The sequence below is a fragment of the Polypterus senegalus genome, chromosome 8 (genome assembly GCF_016835505.1).
Source record: "Polypterus senegalus isolate Bchr_013 chromosome 8, ASM1683550v1, whole genome shotgun sequence".
In the NCBI taxonomy this organism is placed as follows: Eukaryota; Metazoa; Chordata; class Cladistia; order Polypteriformes; family Polypteridae; genus Polypterus; species Polypterus senegalus.
The window spans coordinates 118,303,908-118,324,508 of NC_053161.1; the positions used below are offsets into that span (position 1 = coordinate 118,303,908).

The window sequence follows — 20,601 nt, forward strand, 5'->3', positions numbered from 1 at the left end:
ATACCAGATACAAGTCACTGAATATCCAGTTAAATCAGTCATTAAATGGAATGAGTATGGCACAGCACAGCTGGAAATGTGCCTAGCGCAGGCTGTCCACAAAAACTAGCACAGGAGATCATCAAGAGACCTACGTGAACCCTATAGGAGGTACAAGGTACAGTGGCTGAGTGTGGAGAGACTATATATGCACACAACACCTGTTGCCCAGATGCTTATCCAGTGACAATTTTATTGGAGAGGGGCAAAGAGAAAGCCACTGTTAACCAAAACCCACACAACACCTTGGCAAAAGTCAAATGAGAGACTGTGACGTCAGCTGGCAGAAGGTGCTGTAGGCTGATGAGACCCAAATTGACCTCTTTGGCCATCAGCCTAAACAGCATGTTTGTTATTAGCCTGACCCTACCCATTATCATAAACACCATCCACATCATGAAGCAGGATCCTTCTCTGCCGCAGGCCCCGGAAGGCTTGTGAGAGTAAAAGATACAATGACTGCTGCAAAATACAGGAAAGTCCTGGAGGAAAACTGTGTGTTGAAACCTTCACCTTGGGAGACTTGGCAACAACCCCAAACACAGAGCCAAAGCAGCTTGGGAATATCTGAAACGATGACGTTGATGTCCTGCAGTGGGAAAATCAGAGTTCAGAACTTAATCCATCCAGGAATTTTTGGCTGGACTGACGGAGCTTCAGCAATTTAACAAAGAAGGATGGGGAAAATGGCCGTGTCCAGATGTGCAAAAGTGATAGAGAGCAGTACACACAGACCGCACATTGGCGCATGACGTAAATCCTGATTTGAAGAGGGTGAATACTTACATGATCAATTACTTTGGGTTTTATAAAATTATAATAAATGTAGACGACTTTGCAGAGGACTTTTTTGATTCAGTTGTGCTTTGAAATGCACAGACATGGGACACCTTAAAGACTGTCGTCGGTACGTGTTGCATCCTCTCATATTTGAGTTGCTAAAACTTTCACAGGAAAACAACTGTAGTTCTACAAAATGGAATTCCTGTTATTGATTTTAAAAGCTGCCAAGTGCCTCCTGTGACAGTTTCCAGCAGGGGCACCAGCTGCCCATCTCTTCCATGCCTGTCCTTTTTTAGCCCCCCTTCAGAGCGCACAATAATGCAGGAGGGCAGAGGGCCGAGCGTCCTTCAGCTTTGGATGAGGACGCCCTGTAAGAAGAACGGTGCAGCTGTCACTGCTAGTTTCCCAGACTCTGCTAGCTCCTGGCATTACCACTCAAATATGACACACAATTTTAGCAGCATTGCTTTATTTTTTCAATTTCGCCATATTCTTATTGTAAGCTTGGCACACTTTACAAGAATTACAAATAAAAAATGGAATGCAACATAAATAAAGATGCTGGTGTTGCAACACCAACAGTGAGTCCAGAAACAGGACCTGGAATAAGCAGGGGCAGAACATGGATGGACATGTGAATCCTGCACAGCAGCACAGGGTGGGCCACCCAACAACACTGCAGTACACGGAAAATCTGGATGAATGCAGGTGGCTACTTGGAAGGCCAAAGCACAGTGCAGAGAGGCAATCAGATTTTAGTACTTTACATTATATGAAGCACCGCTGAAGGCAATGGACAGACAAGGAAAATAAAGTCGCTCTACTGTCTCTCACAAAAAAGAGGCATTTTGTAAGAATCCCACTCACATGTGCTAACCATTGTGTTAGGAGACCTAAGCGCACCCTCATACAATTTGGATTCCTCTTCGCTGACCCAGGACTGCCCACTGGTGCCACCTTCTGGTCTGAAGTGAACATTCATCTACTGTATGTATTCCAGTGAACCGGCCTGCTAAAGTAAAGCTGAGCAAGTTAACATCAGACCTGCTTCATCCACTTGAGGCTTGCAGAGAACAGTAGGCTACCCTGGCAGTACTGGGCACAGTGCCAGTCCCCTGCAAAGCCAATCTGATTACTTACCAAGGCTACATGGCCTTCACGATGTGGGTGGTATAGTCAAGTACCAGGAGGAAATCTACAAAGACGGAGAGAATTTGCAAACTCCACAAAGGCAACAACTGGCCATTGGATTCAAACTCCTGAAGTCACAGCACCAAGCACTGTGCCACTCTAAATTTAAAGGGCATCTTTATTTTAAATCTATGACCTTGGTGTCTAGAATATGAACACAGCATTACATTTTTAGCTTAAAATAAAAGTTACTTAATTTAACACTTAACTTAGTTTTCTGTTCAGCTAAAAAACTTGAACAATGTGAGAAACTCCTAAGAGATTTGGGTGAGCTGGTATTTCTTTGACATCTTGTAAAGTACTTTGAGCGCCACCTTGTGTATGAAATCGGCGTTACTGCTGTTCTAGCTGGTGTCATCACAACTTGGCTAGCACTGCTGTCTCACAGTTCTAGGGGCTCCAGTTTGATTCCCACCCTGGTCACTGTGTGGACATTGCATTTTCTCCCCACATACTTGTCCACTCTGAGCTAACCTTGTATGACAAAGACGTGTGTTGTGGGTGGCCTGGCAGCGCTACAATGCGCTGGTCTTAGTGTGTGTGTGTGCCCTTACTTCATATATGATGAAGACCCTTGAGAGGCTGGCTTCACAACATCTGGATCCTCAGTAGTTTGCCTATCAGGCTCAGGCACACACAGACACACGAGCAGGATGCCCTTATCTCGATGCTCCACTTCCATCCACACAAAGCTGGCATCACATTCAGGTTCATGTTCTCTGATTTTTCCAGTGTCTGTCACACCAGTTTGCCTCATTGACTGGATCATCTTGATGTCCCTGCAATCTCCAAAAAAAAAAAACCTCCACAATGAGGACACTCAGCAAGCTGTTAGTGAAGAGAGGATGGTGGCAAAATTGGATGCCATTATAAAAAAAAAAAATCCCCTCTAGGAGGTCTCATTCCACCACGGTGTGCACCCCAGAAGCACCTCTGGGGGTCTTTCCTGCCCACTGCGATCAGTTATATGCTGACATCCCTAACTAAATGCTGTTAGCCTTAAACTTCACTTGTATTCAGTTTGCTATTCTGCACAATATGTACTTCTTATTGATTTTTCTGTTTATTGATTCATTGTATTATCTGTCCCATGGGTCTACATCTTTTGTTTTTTTTATGTTTCTACCACTGTATACATCTAAATTTCCTCATGCGATTAATAAAGTCTACCTAATATCATCTAATCATGGAAAGACTGATCTCAACAAGTGGATGGAGGGTCCGTGCGGTCATCAGTGAGCTTATGGAGATGCATACAACCAAATGTACCTTGGACATGACTTCCATCATCCATTTCTTGCTGCACATGGTACCGTGTAAAGTCCATTTTGAAAGCCGGCTAATCTGCTCATACGTGAAATACATCACAGCAGCTTTTTGTGGTGTAATGAATCCTACTTTATGTGTTGCCAGAAAAGTTCACTTGTAAAAGGCAAATGCAGCTCTTTCCATAGCGTAAGCCCACCTCGTGTCACTTGAAAGGCCACATGACTACACAGCCGGGCTATGTGGGGCAAACGTCTGGAGGATTTTTTCCTTTTTTTTTTTCCTAAGCATGTCTAAAGCGAGATCTGAATTTACTTTTCATCATTGTATCCAAATATCAGGGAAGGGACAGGTCAGCTGTGAGTAACCCAAGCACAGAGTGGTGACAGCTGCTGCCAGCGATGACAGAAAGCCCTTCCTGTTGCCCTTTGATGTCACGATTTGTTCTGAAATTAAGAGCGGTGGTTACCTCTGAACAGATCACTCCTGAGTGTTGTGCCAAGTCCTCAGAAATGAACCTCCATCCCTCGGGGTTAGAAGTGTCCTCATGAGGAAGACCACACCTGTCACCAAACACATAAAAAGAAGAGTTAGGCAAAGGATGTCCTTGGTCGGACCTGCCACATTCCTAGCAGAAAGAGAAGCTCAAGTGAAAATAAGCTGTGGGCGAGTACTTTGAACATTAGTACGTAGAAGTTCAAGTCTGTGACCTGGTGAGGTCTTGATCAGGACCCCTGTGGCTACAGTTTTTGATCCCACTGAACTTCTTCTTTATTATTCATTAATGAAGCAAGCTGCTACTTCCAGTTTGTGATTCTCTGCATCCGTCCAGAAAGCAGGAATGGCAGGAGATTTTTTTTTTTAAGCATTTTTTGTTTGTTTTCGTTTTCTGGCTATTTATGCTATTATTTACTAAGTCAGTAACACTAAAAGCAGTATTCAAATACACTTACGAGAGTAAATTCCACACAAAAAATTACAAGCATTTGTTATAACTGTGCTGTAAACCGAATGCTAATGCAGTTTTTTCAATACAAATTAACTGAGGAAATACAAATCACATGAACTGAATGCGGAGTTAAAATGACGTCCTGATTGTTAAACTAGCACACATGACCATGTCTGGATGGATAAAGCCCTAAACCTATAAAGGACCAGCTTATTCACCACGGAGTGCAGCTTCTGAACTTCTGCCCAGTAAAGCGCCTGTTCAGAGTTTGCGGCGTTTCTTTCAGCGGGTCTCAAACACAGAGGACGTAGCTGCTTGAAGTAGGGATGCACCGATACCACTTTTTTGGAAAACGAGTACGAGTACGAGGACTTGCATTTCAGTACTCGCCGATACCGAGCACTTAATAAAAACATGATTTAAATTAACAGGTAACAGCTTTAGTCATATAATTTAACAAAAAAAACAAGGGACTAGTTTGGAATTAAGAACATTTATTTAAAATGAAAAGCATGTTGTATGCAACATATTACAGAATAAATAATTATAAAAAAAAATGTAAACAGTGACATTGCAACTCAAGTATTTTTTTTCAGTTTGCTGTAAACTCTGCCGCGTTGGACAACACAAGGGGCGTTAATAAACATCTTTGCTATTTAGTGCACAATATTTGAATAAACTAACAACATCCACCAACATAGAACTGTGGCAGTCAGTGCAACTGAGGTAGGTATTAACATCAAGTCTAAGACGACTCACTTAATGGAGCCTATTTAGAAAAAGTGAGGGGCAGGTTTTTTATTAAAGAAAAGTAGCTTTTCTGCATTATCAGCAGTCAGGCTGTTTCTGTTTTCATCTATAATGTGTGACACTGAGCTAAAAAGCCTTTCACTTTCCACACTGCTACATGGGGCTGAGAGGTATTTCTGGGGAACCTGATTTTGTTGACACCCCAGTACTTCAGAGGACTGTCTTCACGAGGGCTTGGGGCCTCTCAGAGGTGGGTGTCGAGCTCAATGGCAGCACCACCTGCCAGCGGCTGTGCTGCTCCCTTAGCGATTTCTTCAAATACAGTGTCCAGACTGCTGCTAGTGCTGGCCTGGGCCTTGAGGAACAGTTTAGCAGGAGGTTCTGCAGCTTCTGCCCGACTCCCCTCTGCCTCAGCTCTGGACATCATCTGCAGCTTGGCGTCCGGAGCAGTGTTGTTGGAGAAGAAGCGATCTTTATACCTGAACAAAATTCATGAATGTATTAATATGTGGAAAAATAGGACTGATTTTAGTTTCCCCTAAACCACTGTCACAAATGCCAGCCATTTGGCTTTCTGGTAGTAATAAGGGAAATATATTTCATATTATATATATTGCATACATTTGTATTTGTGTATTTTAGTTACAAAAATATAATATTTCAGATGGAAATTAATCTTCCATTTAGTACTGTAGTTTATCATTGAATACCTATAGCACACAGACTTTACCTTGGGTCATGTATGGTGGAGATGAAGTACAGTGGGTTGGTCTTGACGTCACTGAAGCGCTTCTTGACAGCTGCCAGTCTGGTTGCTTTCATTGTCTTGACGCCGTGGTCCTCGTCTGTTTCTCTGTTTAGAAGTCTCACTAGCACAGTCACAGCTGGGATGACATCAGAGGCTAGTGCGTCGTAGCTGCTCACTTTTTTAGTTAGTTCCTTCAAAGGGGGCGAGGATGGCAACAGTCTTCTCCATAAGAGCCCATTGGTGAGCGGTGAGATAGTCAGGGAGTTCATGCTCGGACACATACACCCCCAGCACTCGCTTTTGCTCAATGAGAGACTGGAGCATGTAATATGTGCTGTTCCAGCGCGTCTGTACGTCCTGCTGCAGTCTCTTTATTGGCCGGATGAACTGCCCCTGAATGTCCTCGAGGCGGGAGTAGGCTAATGCGGAATGTTTAAAATGCCCAACTATTTTCCGCCCCACTGCTATAGCATCAGCTATGCTCCTCTGTGCTAATAAGCCCTCGTGAACAGCCAGTTGGAGCGCGTGCGCGACACACGGCAGACTTGGGAGCCCTGCGTCATTCATGACTTTAATCATGTTTTTTGCATTGTCACGAAGCACAACATGTACTGATGTTTTAGGTATACCCCATGTCTGGAGCATTTCCTCAAACACATGCGCTATAGCCTGGCTGGTGTGCGAGCCGCGGAATTGTAATATGGCTCGTTGCGGCGTGAAACTCTCGTCTATCCACTGGGAGGTTAGGCTAATTAGCGACACGGGGCTAACGCTGCTTGTCCAGATATCCGTGGTGAAACTAAACGCACAGGAGGCTTGCAGTAGGCTGGATATGTTTTTTCACGGAGTCGTGTAGTTTAGGCAGCTCCGTGTCAGTCATGTAGCGGCGGCTTGGGACATCATATCTGGGCTCCAGAACATGGAGGAGGCGCAGGAATCCCACATTTTCTACCTCCGAGAGTGGCTGGTCACTCAATGCAATGTACTTGATAATTGCCTGTGTTATTTTCACAGCACGTGGATTGTCTCTGGACATTTCCTCTCGTCTTGCAAGAGTTTGCTGCAGCGTGGGTTGTGTTGGTTTAGAAGCGTGGGTAAACTCTTTGTACTCGTTGTCGTGTTGGGATTTTAGGTGCTTGATTAAATTACTTGTGTTAAATGCGCTACCTTTTGAGCCTCCTCTGGACAATTTCGCTGAGCACAATTTGCAGTCCGCCTTTGTTTTGTCGTCTTCATTCACTTTGAAATAGTTCCACACGGCTGACATGTCTCGCCTCGCCTTCTCCCCGCTCTGAGCTGCAGCCGGGGCCTGGGGGCGGGCACTCGGCGTCTGTGATTAACCCCTTACACGCCGCTCAAACATAGACATTTCTCAGACCGTGGTATCGGTCCCCGGTATCAGGGGACTTTTTAACGAGTACAAGTACTTTAGAAAATGTGGTATCGAGGCCGATACCTATATCGGTGCATCCCTAGCTTGAAGTGAGGACAGCCTGTTTGCCACTTGTTTGTATTTCTATAGGCCTGTCATGTTAAGACTGTGTGAAAGGACTGTATAAGAACATCCAGCATTAACTCTTTCAGGGCTAAATATTTTTTCCAAAAAACTCAGTTTTCTGAAAAGCACACAAAAATGTGCTGGTTTCACACAAAAAATCAACATAAAACATCTGTTGCTATGTGCTGTGGCTGCTGATGGCGCATGTTCGGCCTGTCTGGTGGCAGTGGCTGCATGGAGGCACCTAGGTGATCAGCAGGAATGGACAGTGGGCTGGCTGCCTAGCTGTCTTCGCACAGCAAGTGGAGTGTGGTGGCGGTCGCAGTCTGACGCAATATGGTCACGATCAGCTGGGAACCAATCAGATAATGCTGGTTCCTCACTTTCGTTTTCGATATCTATCTCCAGATCATTTGCATCAAACTTGAAGTCTGACAAGTCAGAGTCCTGTTCAACAAAATTACATAAAATGTCCATGGAGTATTTTGCTTTGCACATTCGCTTTGGTCTCTACCCAGATGTCGATGCCATTTTAAAGGTTGTTTGCTCTTTGCTACTTTCCTTCTAGCAAAGACAGTCAAAGTAAAATGTAACGGCGAGTTTTGTTGCAGTTTACAGCTGATTACCGTCCTCTTCACCTGAATTTTGACAAAAGTCAACATCAGCCCTGAAAGAGTTAAAACTATGTCAAGAACAGGGCACTTAAAGGCTAGTTATGGCTTTTCTTCTTATTGGTTTATGGTATATGCATCAAAAATAAAGTACAAAAATAAGGAAATGTAAACCAGGCATACAGAAAGAATTCTTATTGGAATACAAACACACAGTGAAATTTCTTTTGCCTCTGCTAACCATGACTTACTTCACAATGTTACTTTAGTGCAGTTCTAATGTATAAAAACACCTGCAGATAAACCACAGGGTCCTCCTGTATCTACTGTACATAATATGGAAAGTGAACGCTTCAGCTGGAGCTCACTGATGACACCACTACATCCAGACAACTGTTACTTTCTAGAAAAAATCCTCAACAGTGCAAGAAACCAGATTTTTTTGATCCGTAGGACAATAAATCATATTATTTTCAATTATATGGCATATTTATGAATGACACAGAGTTTCTGGTAAGATTTCACTGAAGGTATCTTCGTAATACAGCAGTCTGATCATCACAGCTCTCAAAACAAGAAACCTACAGGTTCTTACTGCTAAAAGGTATACTCTGGCAGGTCAGAGGGGCCTATAAAACAATTGTAAAATTATACTTACCATGGAAAATATGTCAAGACCACCTTCAAGAAGTGGAGAAGTTTTGCCCAAAACTGACAACCTAACTAAGATAACTCCTCACTGAGGCTAACAAGAGAGCAACTACAGTCTTAATTGGGGACCTTATCCAGGTATTTAAAATCCTCAAAGATGCTGATAAAGTAGATCGCGGACATCAGTGGAAATTAAGGGGAAGAGCATTTCAAACTGAAGTCACGAAGCATTTCTCTACGTAAAGAGTTGTGGGACTTTGGAACAAACTACTGAGATATGCAGTTTAAGAAGAAACCTTACTTGGGTCCTTAACAGATAAAACTGTCAGACTGCAAGTCTTTGATAGAGGGACCGAGGTCAGTGGAACTGTAAGAGATGCCAACACAGAAACGTAATTTGAAAAAAAAAAGTCACAAAAGTTGATTGAGTGAACTGCAAAAAGGCAAAGAAAAAGAAAAATATCCTGTAAAAATTGCACCCATCCAATTGTTCCGTCAGGGTCCTTCTCTCAAATAGATTCGTATTGTTAACCGACTCCTGTCAACAAGCAACACCATAAGTCCTCCTGCTCACCCAGCTTATCCCCCCTTTCCACTTCCCCGATAAGCTTTTATAAGTTCCCCCAGCAATCAGCTGACAAGGGACCTGGACACCCATCCCTGTCACGTGTTTCGTGCACCTTTAAATCTGGGAGCTATCCGCACGCTCACCTGATCACCCAAGCACACCTCCCAACACCCGCACTGGTCCTCAGCAAACAACAAAAGCAACAAAAAAAACCAACCAACAACAAATCCAGCCTTCAAAGACCCATTGCTGTGCCCTATCTTGCTGCCTCGAAGCCCACGGCTACAAGCAAGCACCTCCAGAAGACATGGCCAAGTGGCCGCCAACTCAACTGCCTGAGAGCTCGTCAAGGAGAGACCCCACCAATACCATTCAAATTCCCCCCAAGACGCACCACCCAGCGACCACCGAAATTGTCCCACACCCCATCATGAGCACCCTAGATTGTGTTGTAGGGAGTTGCATCTTCACAAACCTTTAAGAAAAAACTGGATGAGATATTTGGAGAGCTTAGCTATTCACTAAACAAATGAGCCTGGTGGGCTGAATGGCCTCCTCTCAGTCACCGAACAAGATGTGTGTGTGCTGATGGTGCTGCAGTTATCTGCCTCCAGCACATTCTACACACGTCTGCCAGCAAGAAGACATTTCTCATATTTAACGTGGACAAATGCTGTATATTTTCCCCATCACTGGTCTATGTTGTTTATTTATATAATCTATGATTTGAAAAGACTACTGAAAACAAGAGCTAGGAAACAAAATAAAATCTGCTTACACATAAATTGTTGCATAAAAAACAATTTATTAAGATTAGCCCTCAATGTTACTTTATCTAAAATAAACAGAAAATAATCACCATTAAAAGATTACCTCCAACTCCGCTCATCTGAAAACTGCGTACCTCTGCTACTGCACCTGATATTTAGAATGTTTTTTACAATTTCTACAAAGTAAAAAATAAATACCAGGAAAATACAGCAATGATTTGTACTTTGTTTTCTTCTAAAACTAATTGCACATTTCTATGAATATTATATGAAGTGAATACAAGTACAATGTTTCTATGATAATTTAATAAAAATGGCATGGACATTTGAAGTAACATGGCGGTTTTGGATTACCTCTTCTTACAATTCAAAATGCAGGAGCTGTGAAAAATTGTTTAAAAATTATTATTACAATGCAACTGGAAAATAAAGTCAAATATCACTGGCAGGCAACACAACTCTCCAACTGAAAGACGTACGGCCACCAATCAATAACATGCATGCATTCTTTATCTGACTTGATAATTCCTGGATGAGGAAATTAGTAACAGGTTTTGTATATTAGACTTTTACCCTGTTTGTGTCCACATACTGTATTTCGAAACTGGCCTAAAAGTGTATTTGCTACAAATCTTGAATATATGGTGCCAAGTGCCCACCTGTCCTCTGCACAGAACCTTAAACTGCGTTTGATTTTTAGCGATTCTTCACCTCAAGCAGATCTATCCTTACTTAGTCAGCATGGGCAGAGGAACGTTATCATCATTGAACGTTGCAAAAGTGGAACTTACTGAACAAAAACCAATCATAAATCGGATAATCTGCATCTGTAGAAACAGATGAGCGTTTCATTTAAAAAAAATGTTCTCCCCTTGAATATTTCTGTATAGCTCCCTGTTCAAACACTGATCCTCTTGGATTTACAGCTTTACACCATATCTGTCACCATAAAATACGATACTTACTAGCAATGGCAATTTACCCCAAATTATAAAGCATGGTTTTTATGCTGTTGTTTACTTTAAAAATAAGATTCTTTGCACGACTGGGATTAAAAGAAAACTATTCTGACTACCATACTTACAAGCATATTTGCTTTATTCATTAAAGTAAGTTTCCTTTGAGGACTAATTTACACAATAACGCTATGTTCTTCATGTATGTGGACTGGTATAAAAAAATGTAGTAAGAGTAACATGAATACACTTAATCAAAGACAAACTACTTTAACTCTCAAAGCATAAGGAAATAGCTAGAAACACACAGGGCATATCCTCCATTAGCACATACTAAAAATGAAAGAATGATAAGGCAAACAATGTCAGCATAATTTTCAGTGATGCGTTACAAAATGACCACAAACATTCCATCAGATGCTCATTTCTATGAATAAACTTCAGTTCTTAAAACTATACTCTTGAAATTTGAGATTTTGTAGGCTTGTTTACCATTTGATGTAAAAGTATCCCCCAGTTTAAGATAAATGTATCCAAACTATGGATATTTTTCTAAAACTATACGCTTATTAACATTAAAATGACAAAATGTCTAAATTAATACAACAGGCAATGCACTTATTGTAGAAGTCAATATTAATAATTAACTTAAAACTGTAGTCATCATCAGAACTCTTGACTCATTCTAAAAGTTTTATGACTTTTGCATGAATATTGACTATTCTGAGCTGCTCTTTTCAAGATAGTTTTATCCACCATTTTGCACATCTGACAAAAAAAAATACAACTGCTTCTAATAACACATTAGCATTTTAAATGACACCACAAAAACTTTGTTTCAGGCAAGTACTACTTGACATTCATATCATCTTGGCGTTCAACTGATAAGATACTGCAGCTCAGCACTGCTTCATTTTACATTCAAAAGGAGAAATTCACATATCTGGCTTTGCCGTCAATACAATAAGTAACACAGTCTGGAATAGTCAATTCTCCAAACACAATGCATTTGTAGGGGAAAATGTAATTATATTCTTTAAAAAAATGATTTATTATTGTTTTAACATTACCCAATAAATCTTTACTTTGGAAAAATATAATAAAATATTTTTTTGTTGGAGGAGAAGCTGGATTACATACCAGTGCTCTTTAAATAAATCAACAACAAAATAGGCACTTCTTTAAAATAATAATAAAGGGAAAGGCAGCAACAATTAAATGCTTTTTTGTACTAAAATATAAAGAATGGAGTGCACTAACACATTATTTATTTTTAGCTATACTACTATAGGTGTTCAGCACTTTATATCGTAAACCACCTCTGCCGGTCCATTTTAAATGAACACAACATGTTCGAGTGCACTGATTTATCATCTCGAGAACTCCATTTCAGCATAGAAACTAAAGAGCTCAGTTGGTTCCAAAAATATAAAAATGGAACTTCAACCATCTAAATTTCTGCCAGCTCCAGTGTCCAATATTACTCCCTCCTGGAAGTGCACCACCCTGACTTGCACCCTACTGTGGAGACTGGCTGTAGGATTCAATGGCTGACGCATCAATTCACTGGCAGTCCAGGGATCCCAAAAGAGCTTCTGTCTCCTGTGTTTTCCTTCACAAGTTGGTGCTCAACAGGTCTCTCGAGATTTATTACTTGGCACTTGTTTCAGTCAGCTTTGTATTTTTGTTTTACTGTCTTATTTGGTAAGCCAGGCTCAAAATGTACAAAAAGTAAATTGTTCCACCTCCATCTACACTCGTTCTGGATTGACATCCCTTTTGATTCTTCTCCTTGGAAAGAGCTGACGTTTTAACATAATTAGCTAAAAAGAAAAACAGAGAAAAGCTAATTAATTCCCGAGGTATCAGGTTTATGTAACGTTAAACAATTCAAGCTCATAAGGAAAACAACTTTAAAATTGGGGGAAAAAAAACATTTTTGATGATCCACATGAATTTAGGCCCACGTCATTTTTCACACATTATCCACTAAGTAATGGTGAAACATTTACACTGGACTAAGTACAGTTTGCAGCTGCTGTATTTAACACTCCCATATACAGTTAATTTTACATTCAGGTTGCATAACTACAACAGAAAACTACTTTCATTATAGGCACAGAAAATATAAACCTACAGGAAAAGCTACAAGGATTAAGGTAGATGTGGGCAAAATTAAAACAAGGACAGTCATTAAAAAGAAAGAACAAATGCATAGCACTAAAAAATGATTTGTTTTAGCCACCAGTCTGAAAACAAGTTAACAGCTCTCGCACGTTACACCAACAGTTAGCTTTCCCTTCAAGATATTGAAATGTCAAAAGGATATTATAACTAGACAATAATTTTATGTTCAATTGCCATAGCTAAGATAGCAGACACCTGCATGATGGTCAACATACTATACAGTAGACCCCCGCAAAGACGCGGTTCAGGGTTCACGGCTGCAGTCATTCACGGATTTTTCCTTAGAAACTAATAATTGTTAGCGGAAACCGCAAATATCCTCCACAATTTTTAATGGCTTTTTTCGTGACAATACTGCACTGTAGAGAGAACAGGAAGCAACCATTGAGGAAAACGTGGCTTGGGATGGTGAAATTAGCTAATCCGAGAGTGTTGTACTCTACTAGAATTTGAAACTGCAGCTCCAAGCAGTCCCTGCTGTGGCTCTGATTGGTCTTCTGCCTGAGGATGCTGGGCTGTTGGGGTCAAAGGATGTCAACGCAGCTTTTAAAAAGGGGGCCGGTGACCAAACGAAAAAAAAAAAGTGTTAGTAATTTGTGTTTCCAAGTTCCTGTCTCTCTGCCTGCCTTCTGTTGGGTTACCTGTACTTATTCGTTTTGTCCTGGATCGTTTCGTGGTTGGGGTCTGGATTGTCTGCCTGTGTACAAGAGGATTGTAAGTGGATTCATTGGCATCCTGCAAAGAAAGGAGCACTCCTGAACCCGTCCACCCGTCTTCACCATTTCAGGAACTACCGGTAGGGCTCCATCTTTACATTCCCATTCAACGTGGGGATCTCTGGACTATCTTTTTTCCTCATTACATTTCATCTGTTGCCGTTTTTCATTGACTTTACTGGGTGTGTTTTGTTGGTGCTTTGTTGTATTTAATGTATAATCGCCGTAAGGGGCACAGGGGTGTTATTGTTGTTTTCATTACATTCTTTATTTGCTGTTTGATTACCGGTTTGCTTTGTTTTTGTCTCTGTTTGTGAGTGCGTGTGGGTCTGGTCAAGGCTGGGTGCGTCCCTGGAATCTCCACCATAAAAATAAATAAATCACTGTCTTCTTGACGGGGTGAATCTTAGCGGCACTGGACCGCTACAGCGTTATTCATTTCTCCTTGCTGCTGATTGACTGCTGCCATGTGACGCATCTCCAGCTGAGTTTTCTTGCGTTTCCCGTTTTGTTCTTCTTAATCCTTAAACTGCTACAACCGGCTATAGTCGTTTCCCAGTGCCATTTGCCAGAACGTAGGAGCCAAGTATATTCAGCAACATACATATGATGAACGCCGATCAGTCAATGCCGTACTTTCGTTGAGCATCCTGCTCATGATCACTGCCGGCCCCTGCAGCACTGCAGCCTCACTGTCTCTGGGGTTGAGCCGCTGCACTAGACTAGCCTGTCAGCATCAGAGTTTACTTCTGTGCATTTGCGTGCAGCCAGTTCAGCACAGCTGGCTCAGTGATTTACTGAATTTCATCAATGGCGTAAGTTGCACCTTGTACATATTGTTCCAGTAGTTTTTTTAAATAGTTTTTACAGTTCATTAGCGTGTGTAAAATGATCAGTGTTGCAGTAATTGTGACGCTCTTTGCAAGAAAAAAAATGTGTGCCATTAAAATTTCACTTTTTCTTTGTGAATTGTGACGTTTACTTAAAAAGTGCAGCAAAAAAGTATTTGGCGTCCAGGGATGCATTAACCCCGAAGTATGTGGCAATTTAAGGGTTAAGGCCCCAAGATGCCATCGAAACGCCCTGCACCTTCTAAGGCTTCTGGCAATGAAAACATGCTTACATGAATTACAGTACATATAGCGGTAACATCGGTATTTTACATTCTAGCACTGCGGAGCAGTACAGTACTGAACAGTATACGGGTTTACCTTTACATTCTTTTTTTATGTAATGTATTGCGCTGAGGTTGAAATTAAATTAAAGTGTTTTGGGGGCATATTTAGGGTTTAAACTATAAAAATAGGCATTTGTTTAACCACATCCATACATAACGGTTTTTCACAATTCGTGGGTGCTCTAGGAACGTAACCCCCACGAATTTTGGGGGTGTACTGTATACTGTAGAACAGAGTTGCCCATACCATTTTTGCTATACATTTGTTTTATTAACAGTTGTTTATTACAGGAATTGTTTGAACACACTAACAGATAGCCAGATGCATTTGCTACATGCCTCATCTATCTACATCATTTTCAACATGATTTGTCCCTGTATGAATCCTGCACTTGTAGCCGGTTCACTTCTTTAATAACCTTGTTAACACTCTCAAAAGTTTTCTAATGAATGGTATCTTTCAGGGGTCCAAAGCAGGAAAAAGTCAGGGAACACGATCTGGACTGCAAGGTGGATGGAGAAGAACATTCCAGCTGACTTTTTATAATGACTGTAGTGTTTTCAAACTTTAGTGCTGGAGGATATTAGCACCATGCGAATCAAAACTCTTCTTAAATGCTTCTACGGTTTTTAAAGATTTTATAATCTGCAGATCTATATCTATGTTAACATGTCTGAACATGAGGCACAATAATGTCTGCCACAATCACTAATTGCGCATCCCAACACATCCTAACAGTGGACATGTCTTTCCCCATTGAAGGGGTAACCTTAAATGTCTTCTTCCAAGCTGAATGACGCTATTCTACAGACTCTCATTTGGTCATCAATTCAAAATGACTGATTTATGTTTCATTCTGCAGTGATGAGCCATGACAAAGTGCTTTTACTGTCAGTGTAATAATGACAGAGCTGACACTGTATATAGCCACACATCTTTCAACAGTTTTTAAATCAATGGTTAGATTTCATGGAACCCAATATGCACACACTTTTAAATGTCCTTAAGTTCCTAACCCTTAAATACTGAAAGTTCAAAGTACAACTTTCTGGTAAAAAAGCACCGGTCCTCTTGGATGGGGAACTTTTTGCTGGCTGGATGGCAGTATTTCAGAACCAATGCGGTTTTATTTTGGCCTACTCAGAAGCCAACTTTAATTAATTTGATGACTTCAAGGCTTAATTACAGATTAGAATCCATGAATGCATGCTAAATAAGAAAAAACGTTGCTCCAAAAGAGTGTAAATAGGGGATTTTTCCTAAAACATGACCCGGTAAAGCAGGTACCGCACAACATCTCTCAAACGTTTAGTGCCCTGTATTAATAAGGGCACCTTTAGAAAGTAAAAACAAAATGGGCTATGCAAAAAAGATAAATGCATTTGCATCATAAAACAATTATTTTTCTCAAGTATACTTTTACCTGAATTATTTTCATTCCTAGAAAGTCAGATGAGTAAGACCTAACTGAAGCAGATTCACATTCATATTTTACAACTAAGTTCATCCAAGTGAGTAGGAACAGTAAAGCAATGAGACTTCCCGTTTTACAGAGGTATAAATATAAGTTGACAAAGAGGTCAAACTGCCTTAGTCTTTCATCAAAATGGGAAAGACTTGATAACGCAGGAATGATGTGCAACAAAAGGTTGTTGAGCTGCACCAATTAAGAAACTGCTACAAGAACAGATTTAAATGGCTCTACCAGGACAATAATTAGTTTGTTTAAAGCAACTAAAGATGTTAAGAGTCAGCCTGGAAGATGATGTGTCAGTCTCTGACTCCACACAAAATTTGAGGGATGATTTGAGTGTCCAAAGAATTTCTAAGGGCCACAGTTTGACAACTGCAGATGTCAATTGGATCTTAGGGTCAAAAAGACTTCAAAACTATGTCACCTACATTAACCCAAACTGTTCGGGGTGTTGCAGAAAAATGTGTCTGTTGTCATCAAACAACAAACTCAAGGACCTATAATTTGCCAAAAGTTACTGGAATTTTTCCAATGAGACGAAGTTCAACAGTCAAGATGCAACAAAATGAGTGTTTTTGAGCAACAAAGTTGGGTTTGGTTTACAGGAAATGATAGCATGAAGAAAAATACCTCAACCTCACTCTGAAGTACGGTAGAGGATCTATAATGCTGTGGGGGTGCTTTTTTTTGACAAAGACCCTGGACAACCTGGTAGAATACTTGATATCATGGACTCCATCAAGTATCAGAAGATATGGACTATGATCGAAAGTTCACATCAAAACAAAAATGGTTAAGTGCTTGCAAAGTCAAGGTTTTCACAAGACCATCCTAGACTCCTGACCTAATCTCACTGAAAACCTGTGGGCTGAGCTGAAGAGGACAGTCCACAAGCATGGACCTCAAAATCTTAATAAAAAAGATTCACTAATTCCTGAATCCTCTCCTACTTTGCCATTTGTTCTTCAGCCTCATTAAATATTATGGGAGAATACTTAGAGCTATTATCTTGGCAAAGGGGGCTACATAAAGTATTAAATGAAGAGGTGCCAATAATTATGGCACACATATATTTGAGCAAATCATTTGTTTGCAATTTCTTTTTCCCTTCAATTTTTTTATCAATTAAAGGTTAGGTTTTTGTTGAGATGCTGAATGAACAATCAAGAAATTAAGCAATACATTAAATTTGGTCAGGTTTATTTTACTAAAGTCTGTAAGTCTGCATGCAGTAAAAGAGATGTTTTGATGAGAGATTACATCTGTGATGCAACTATTCACAGGATGCAAGTAAGTGAATTCCATAAATTAAATAGTGTGTTTCACAGATCGTAAATATATATGAATGTCTTACAAGGGTGCAATTGACAGTAACTTTGAACTTTCAAGAATTTCCTGCACAGGTAACATAACATATTCTAAGTGAGTGATCCTTCTCAAGAAAGTTTTAGTTTTACTTGTTCTAGTGTCTACTGATCCCACATACTCCATTACATAGTACCAGAAAGCTATATCCAATTCTAGCAGCTAGGCGGGAAATTAAACACACCAAAGTGCTAGTAGCGGTAAAACTTTATACAGTATATGGTAATAAACAGTATGTTATCTTGTATTCATCCACTATCTAATCCATTTAATCCAGCTGCTATCAAATGCAATTGATTTCAGTAATATCTTGTGTCTTACCTGTTCTGCAAAAAATGAAAATACAGTGAAGGCAACTAAAGTGACAAGAACACAGTGTGTCCAGAATTTCAACTTGTCCCGGTATGCTCTCCTGCATATAAAACAACAACAGAGTAAAGCTTCAACAGTATTAAAACATAATACAACTAGACTCCTTTTTTTAACATCGTAATACCAATACTTTAAAATTAAGAGTTTATACAGATTACAAAAATAGATTCTAAAGACACTTTACCATTCCTGTAGCTCCTGCATATGAAGAAAGCGATTACGATATTCTCTTGGCAGTTCAAATTGTGAAGGGATAGGAAACATTGATTCATAGAAGTCTCGCAATACAGCTTTCACAGTAGCTGCATCCTTGTGACTATGGTCAATGTTGTCATTTAAACAAACAAATTTCCTGAAACAAAGTTTAAAAAGAAAAATCAAGCTTTAAAATAAATGAGTATTGTAAAGGAGAGTTCTTTGTCAATTAAACTCACTAAATTTGATTCAGTGTCAAGGGTAGCTTGAGGCTACCCAGTAACATCATGAGCAGGGCAGGAAACCAGTCCTCGATGGGAAGGTCATTCCATTAAGAGGCCTACTCACATATACATATCCCACATCACAGTTGCACTGGGACAGTTTAAAATTTCATTAACATATATGTGATGTTTCATTAAATGATAAAATGTTAAAAGATATTTGAATTGATTTTTTACATGCACTCTAACAGGAGTAGAAAAGGAAATGAATTCAGGTTACATTTACATTAATTACAAAGAAAATATTTCAGTCCATGATTTTACAGTAAGCAATCATTTTTTATTTATGTACACAGTGAGCTATATCATATACTTTGGCGTCTTATTACACTCGGTTAAAAAAAAAGAAAAGAAAAAACAGCCTGAAGCAGTCTACCAATTTTCATTGAACAGCAGGAAACAAGAATAAGAAGGACTTCTAAAGCCAGAACAAAGTAATCATTAGTCCATTAGTATTTATCAAACAGTTTACTTGAGCTTTATCTTCTTTGCTCTTCGGTATATATAAATTAGATTATTCCTTACATGTGTTATTTCTTTGTGCTCCCTGATTTTAGTTCGAGCTGCACTGTTACCTATACAAATGAATTTTATTAGTATGAGCTGGTTTATTTGACAGTTTCTATCCATGAATTCTGTCTAATTATTGGCCCTTTACAACCACTGATTTTAATTCTATAGTTGTCAGTGCGGTTGCTCTGCATATTTAAGTAACATTACTAAGGTTCAGCACTAATTGTCCTCATTTCTTCCTGGAAGTGACATGCAAAGACAACATGTCGAAAATCTGAAATATTGAATAGCATGTTTTTACATTTTATTTTTAACATTTAAAGTTTAAAAACATTTCTATATATAGTAAATTAATTTTGAATATTAACAAGAATCTAAAATTATTGTCACCCTCTAAATCCATTTGTTACTTTGTTTCAGACTCTAGTTAGTTTGGTTGTATTTAACACTGCAAACTTTTAAATAAACCGGATACAATAACCAATATTGTAATCAATAAACAGTCCATGTGTGTATCATGTACATCTTTCATTGGGCAGAAACATTTTTCCAAGGAAAAATATCATGAAGAGTCCACAACAGTTGTGTTTGCACAACACTGCATTTACAATAATTATTTAGCATATTTAGAAAATACAACTCTATGCACAGGGCACCTAATATCACACAACCAAGAGACAATTTGAAAATCATGCGCTACTATGCATGCTATGAAAAGGACATGTTTTGAATAGGAGAGTGCGTAAGAAAAGGCAAGCTCTGTCAAAGGCATAAACTGATTTACTTCCGTTTTACGACAGTAAATGAATCAGGCTAATTTAACTGTATGATGTTACCCATTGACTCTCCTGTAGTCATCACATGAACGTAACCTAGGTCATCTCAAATGACATGTCTATTGTCATAACTCCTGTAACTATTTGTTAATGATGTTAATTTTGCAATTTTTAACATTTGCTACATATGTCAAAGTCAGTATGTTTCTAAATCCACATCACTCCCAAAAGGCAATTACATTACGAGAAAGCCCAACCTATAAGTTTAGGGGGATTTGATCATTGGTCTCACACCTATATGTATGTACAAGGGGCATTTAGTATATCAGGTGTTAGCCTGGCTCTGCTTGACTGGTAATTGTGCGAGTTGTTCACTTGAATTGTGTCACATTTGTACCTATGTGTATATATATTTTTTACCTTCTGATTGTTTTTAATCCTTTATGTTAACCCTTGACTCACTATGCTGTGAATGAAATTCTCCAATAACAAATAGCAGTCACTTTGTCTACCACTGTTCAGTACTCACAATTTCACCCATAATGCACAGTATTTGTTGTAGTCAAATCAATCTCATTTTAAATCATGTTCATACCTCATGCAAATCACTCCAGGGTTTGCTTGGTTACCGCACAGAGACCTCCCTTTCGTAAGGGTCACTTCAATCTAAATAAAACTGACTTTCGAGGGAATCCCATTAGTGTTTGATAAAACCGCACCAAATGAAGTAGGTGTGAAAACACCATAAACGTCCCGCTTTT

The 20,601-nt window shown here is 39.7% G+C and overlaps 1 protein-coding gene across 1 annotated transcript in view; it reads right to left on the bottom strand.

Annotated features, from left to right (window-relative positions):
- Positions 1-9,839: 9,839 nt before the first annotated feature.
- The window catches only part of gnptab (N-acetylglucosamine-1-phosphate transferase subunits alpha and beta), a 148,337-nt gene continuing 137,575 nt past the window's right edge, over positions 9,840-20,601 (bottom strand). The window contains exons 19-21 of the mRNA XM_039762176.1: positions 18,257-18,424; positions 18,022-18,112; positions 9,840-12,603 (exon numbers count right to left, since the gene is read on the bottom strand). Coding sequence (XP_039618110.1) covers positions 12,532-12,603; positions 18,022-18,112; positions 18,257-18,424 — 331 coding nt within the window. The 3' untranslated portion in view covers positions 9,840-12,531. The remainder of the gene's footprint in view (positions 12,604-18,021; positions 18,113-18,256; positions 18,425-20,601) is intronic.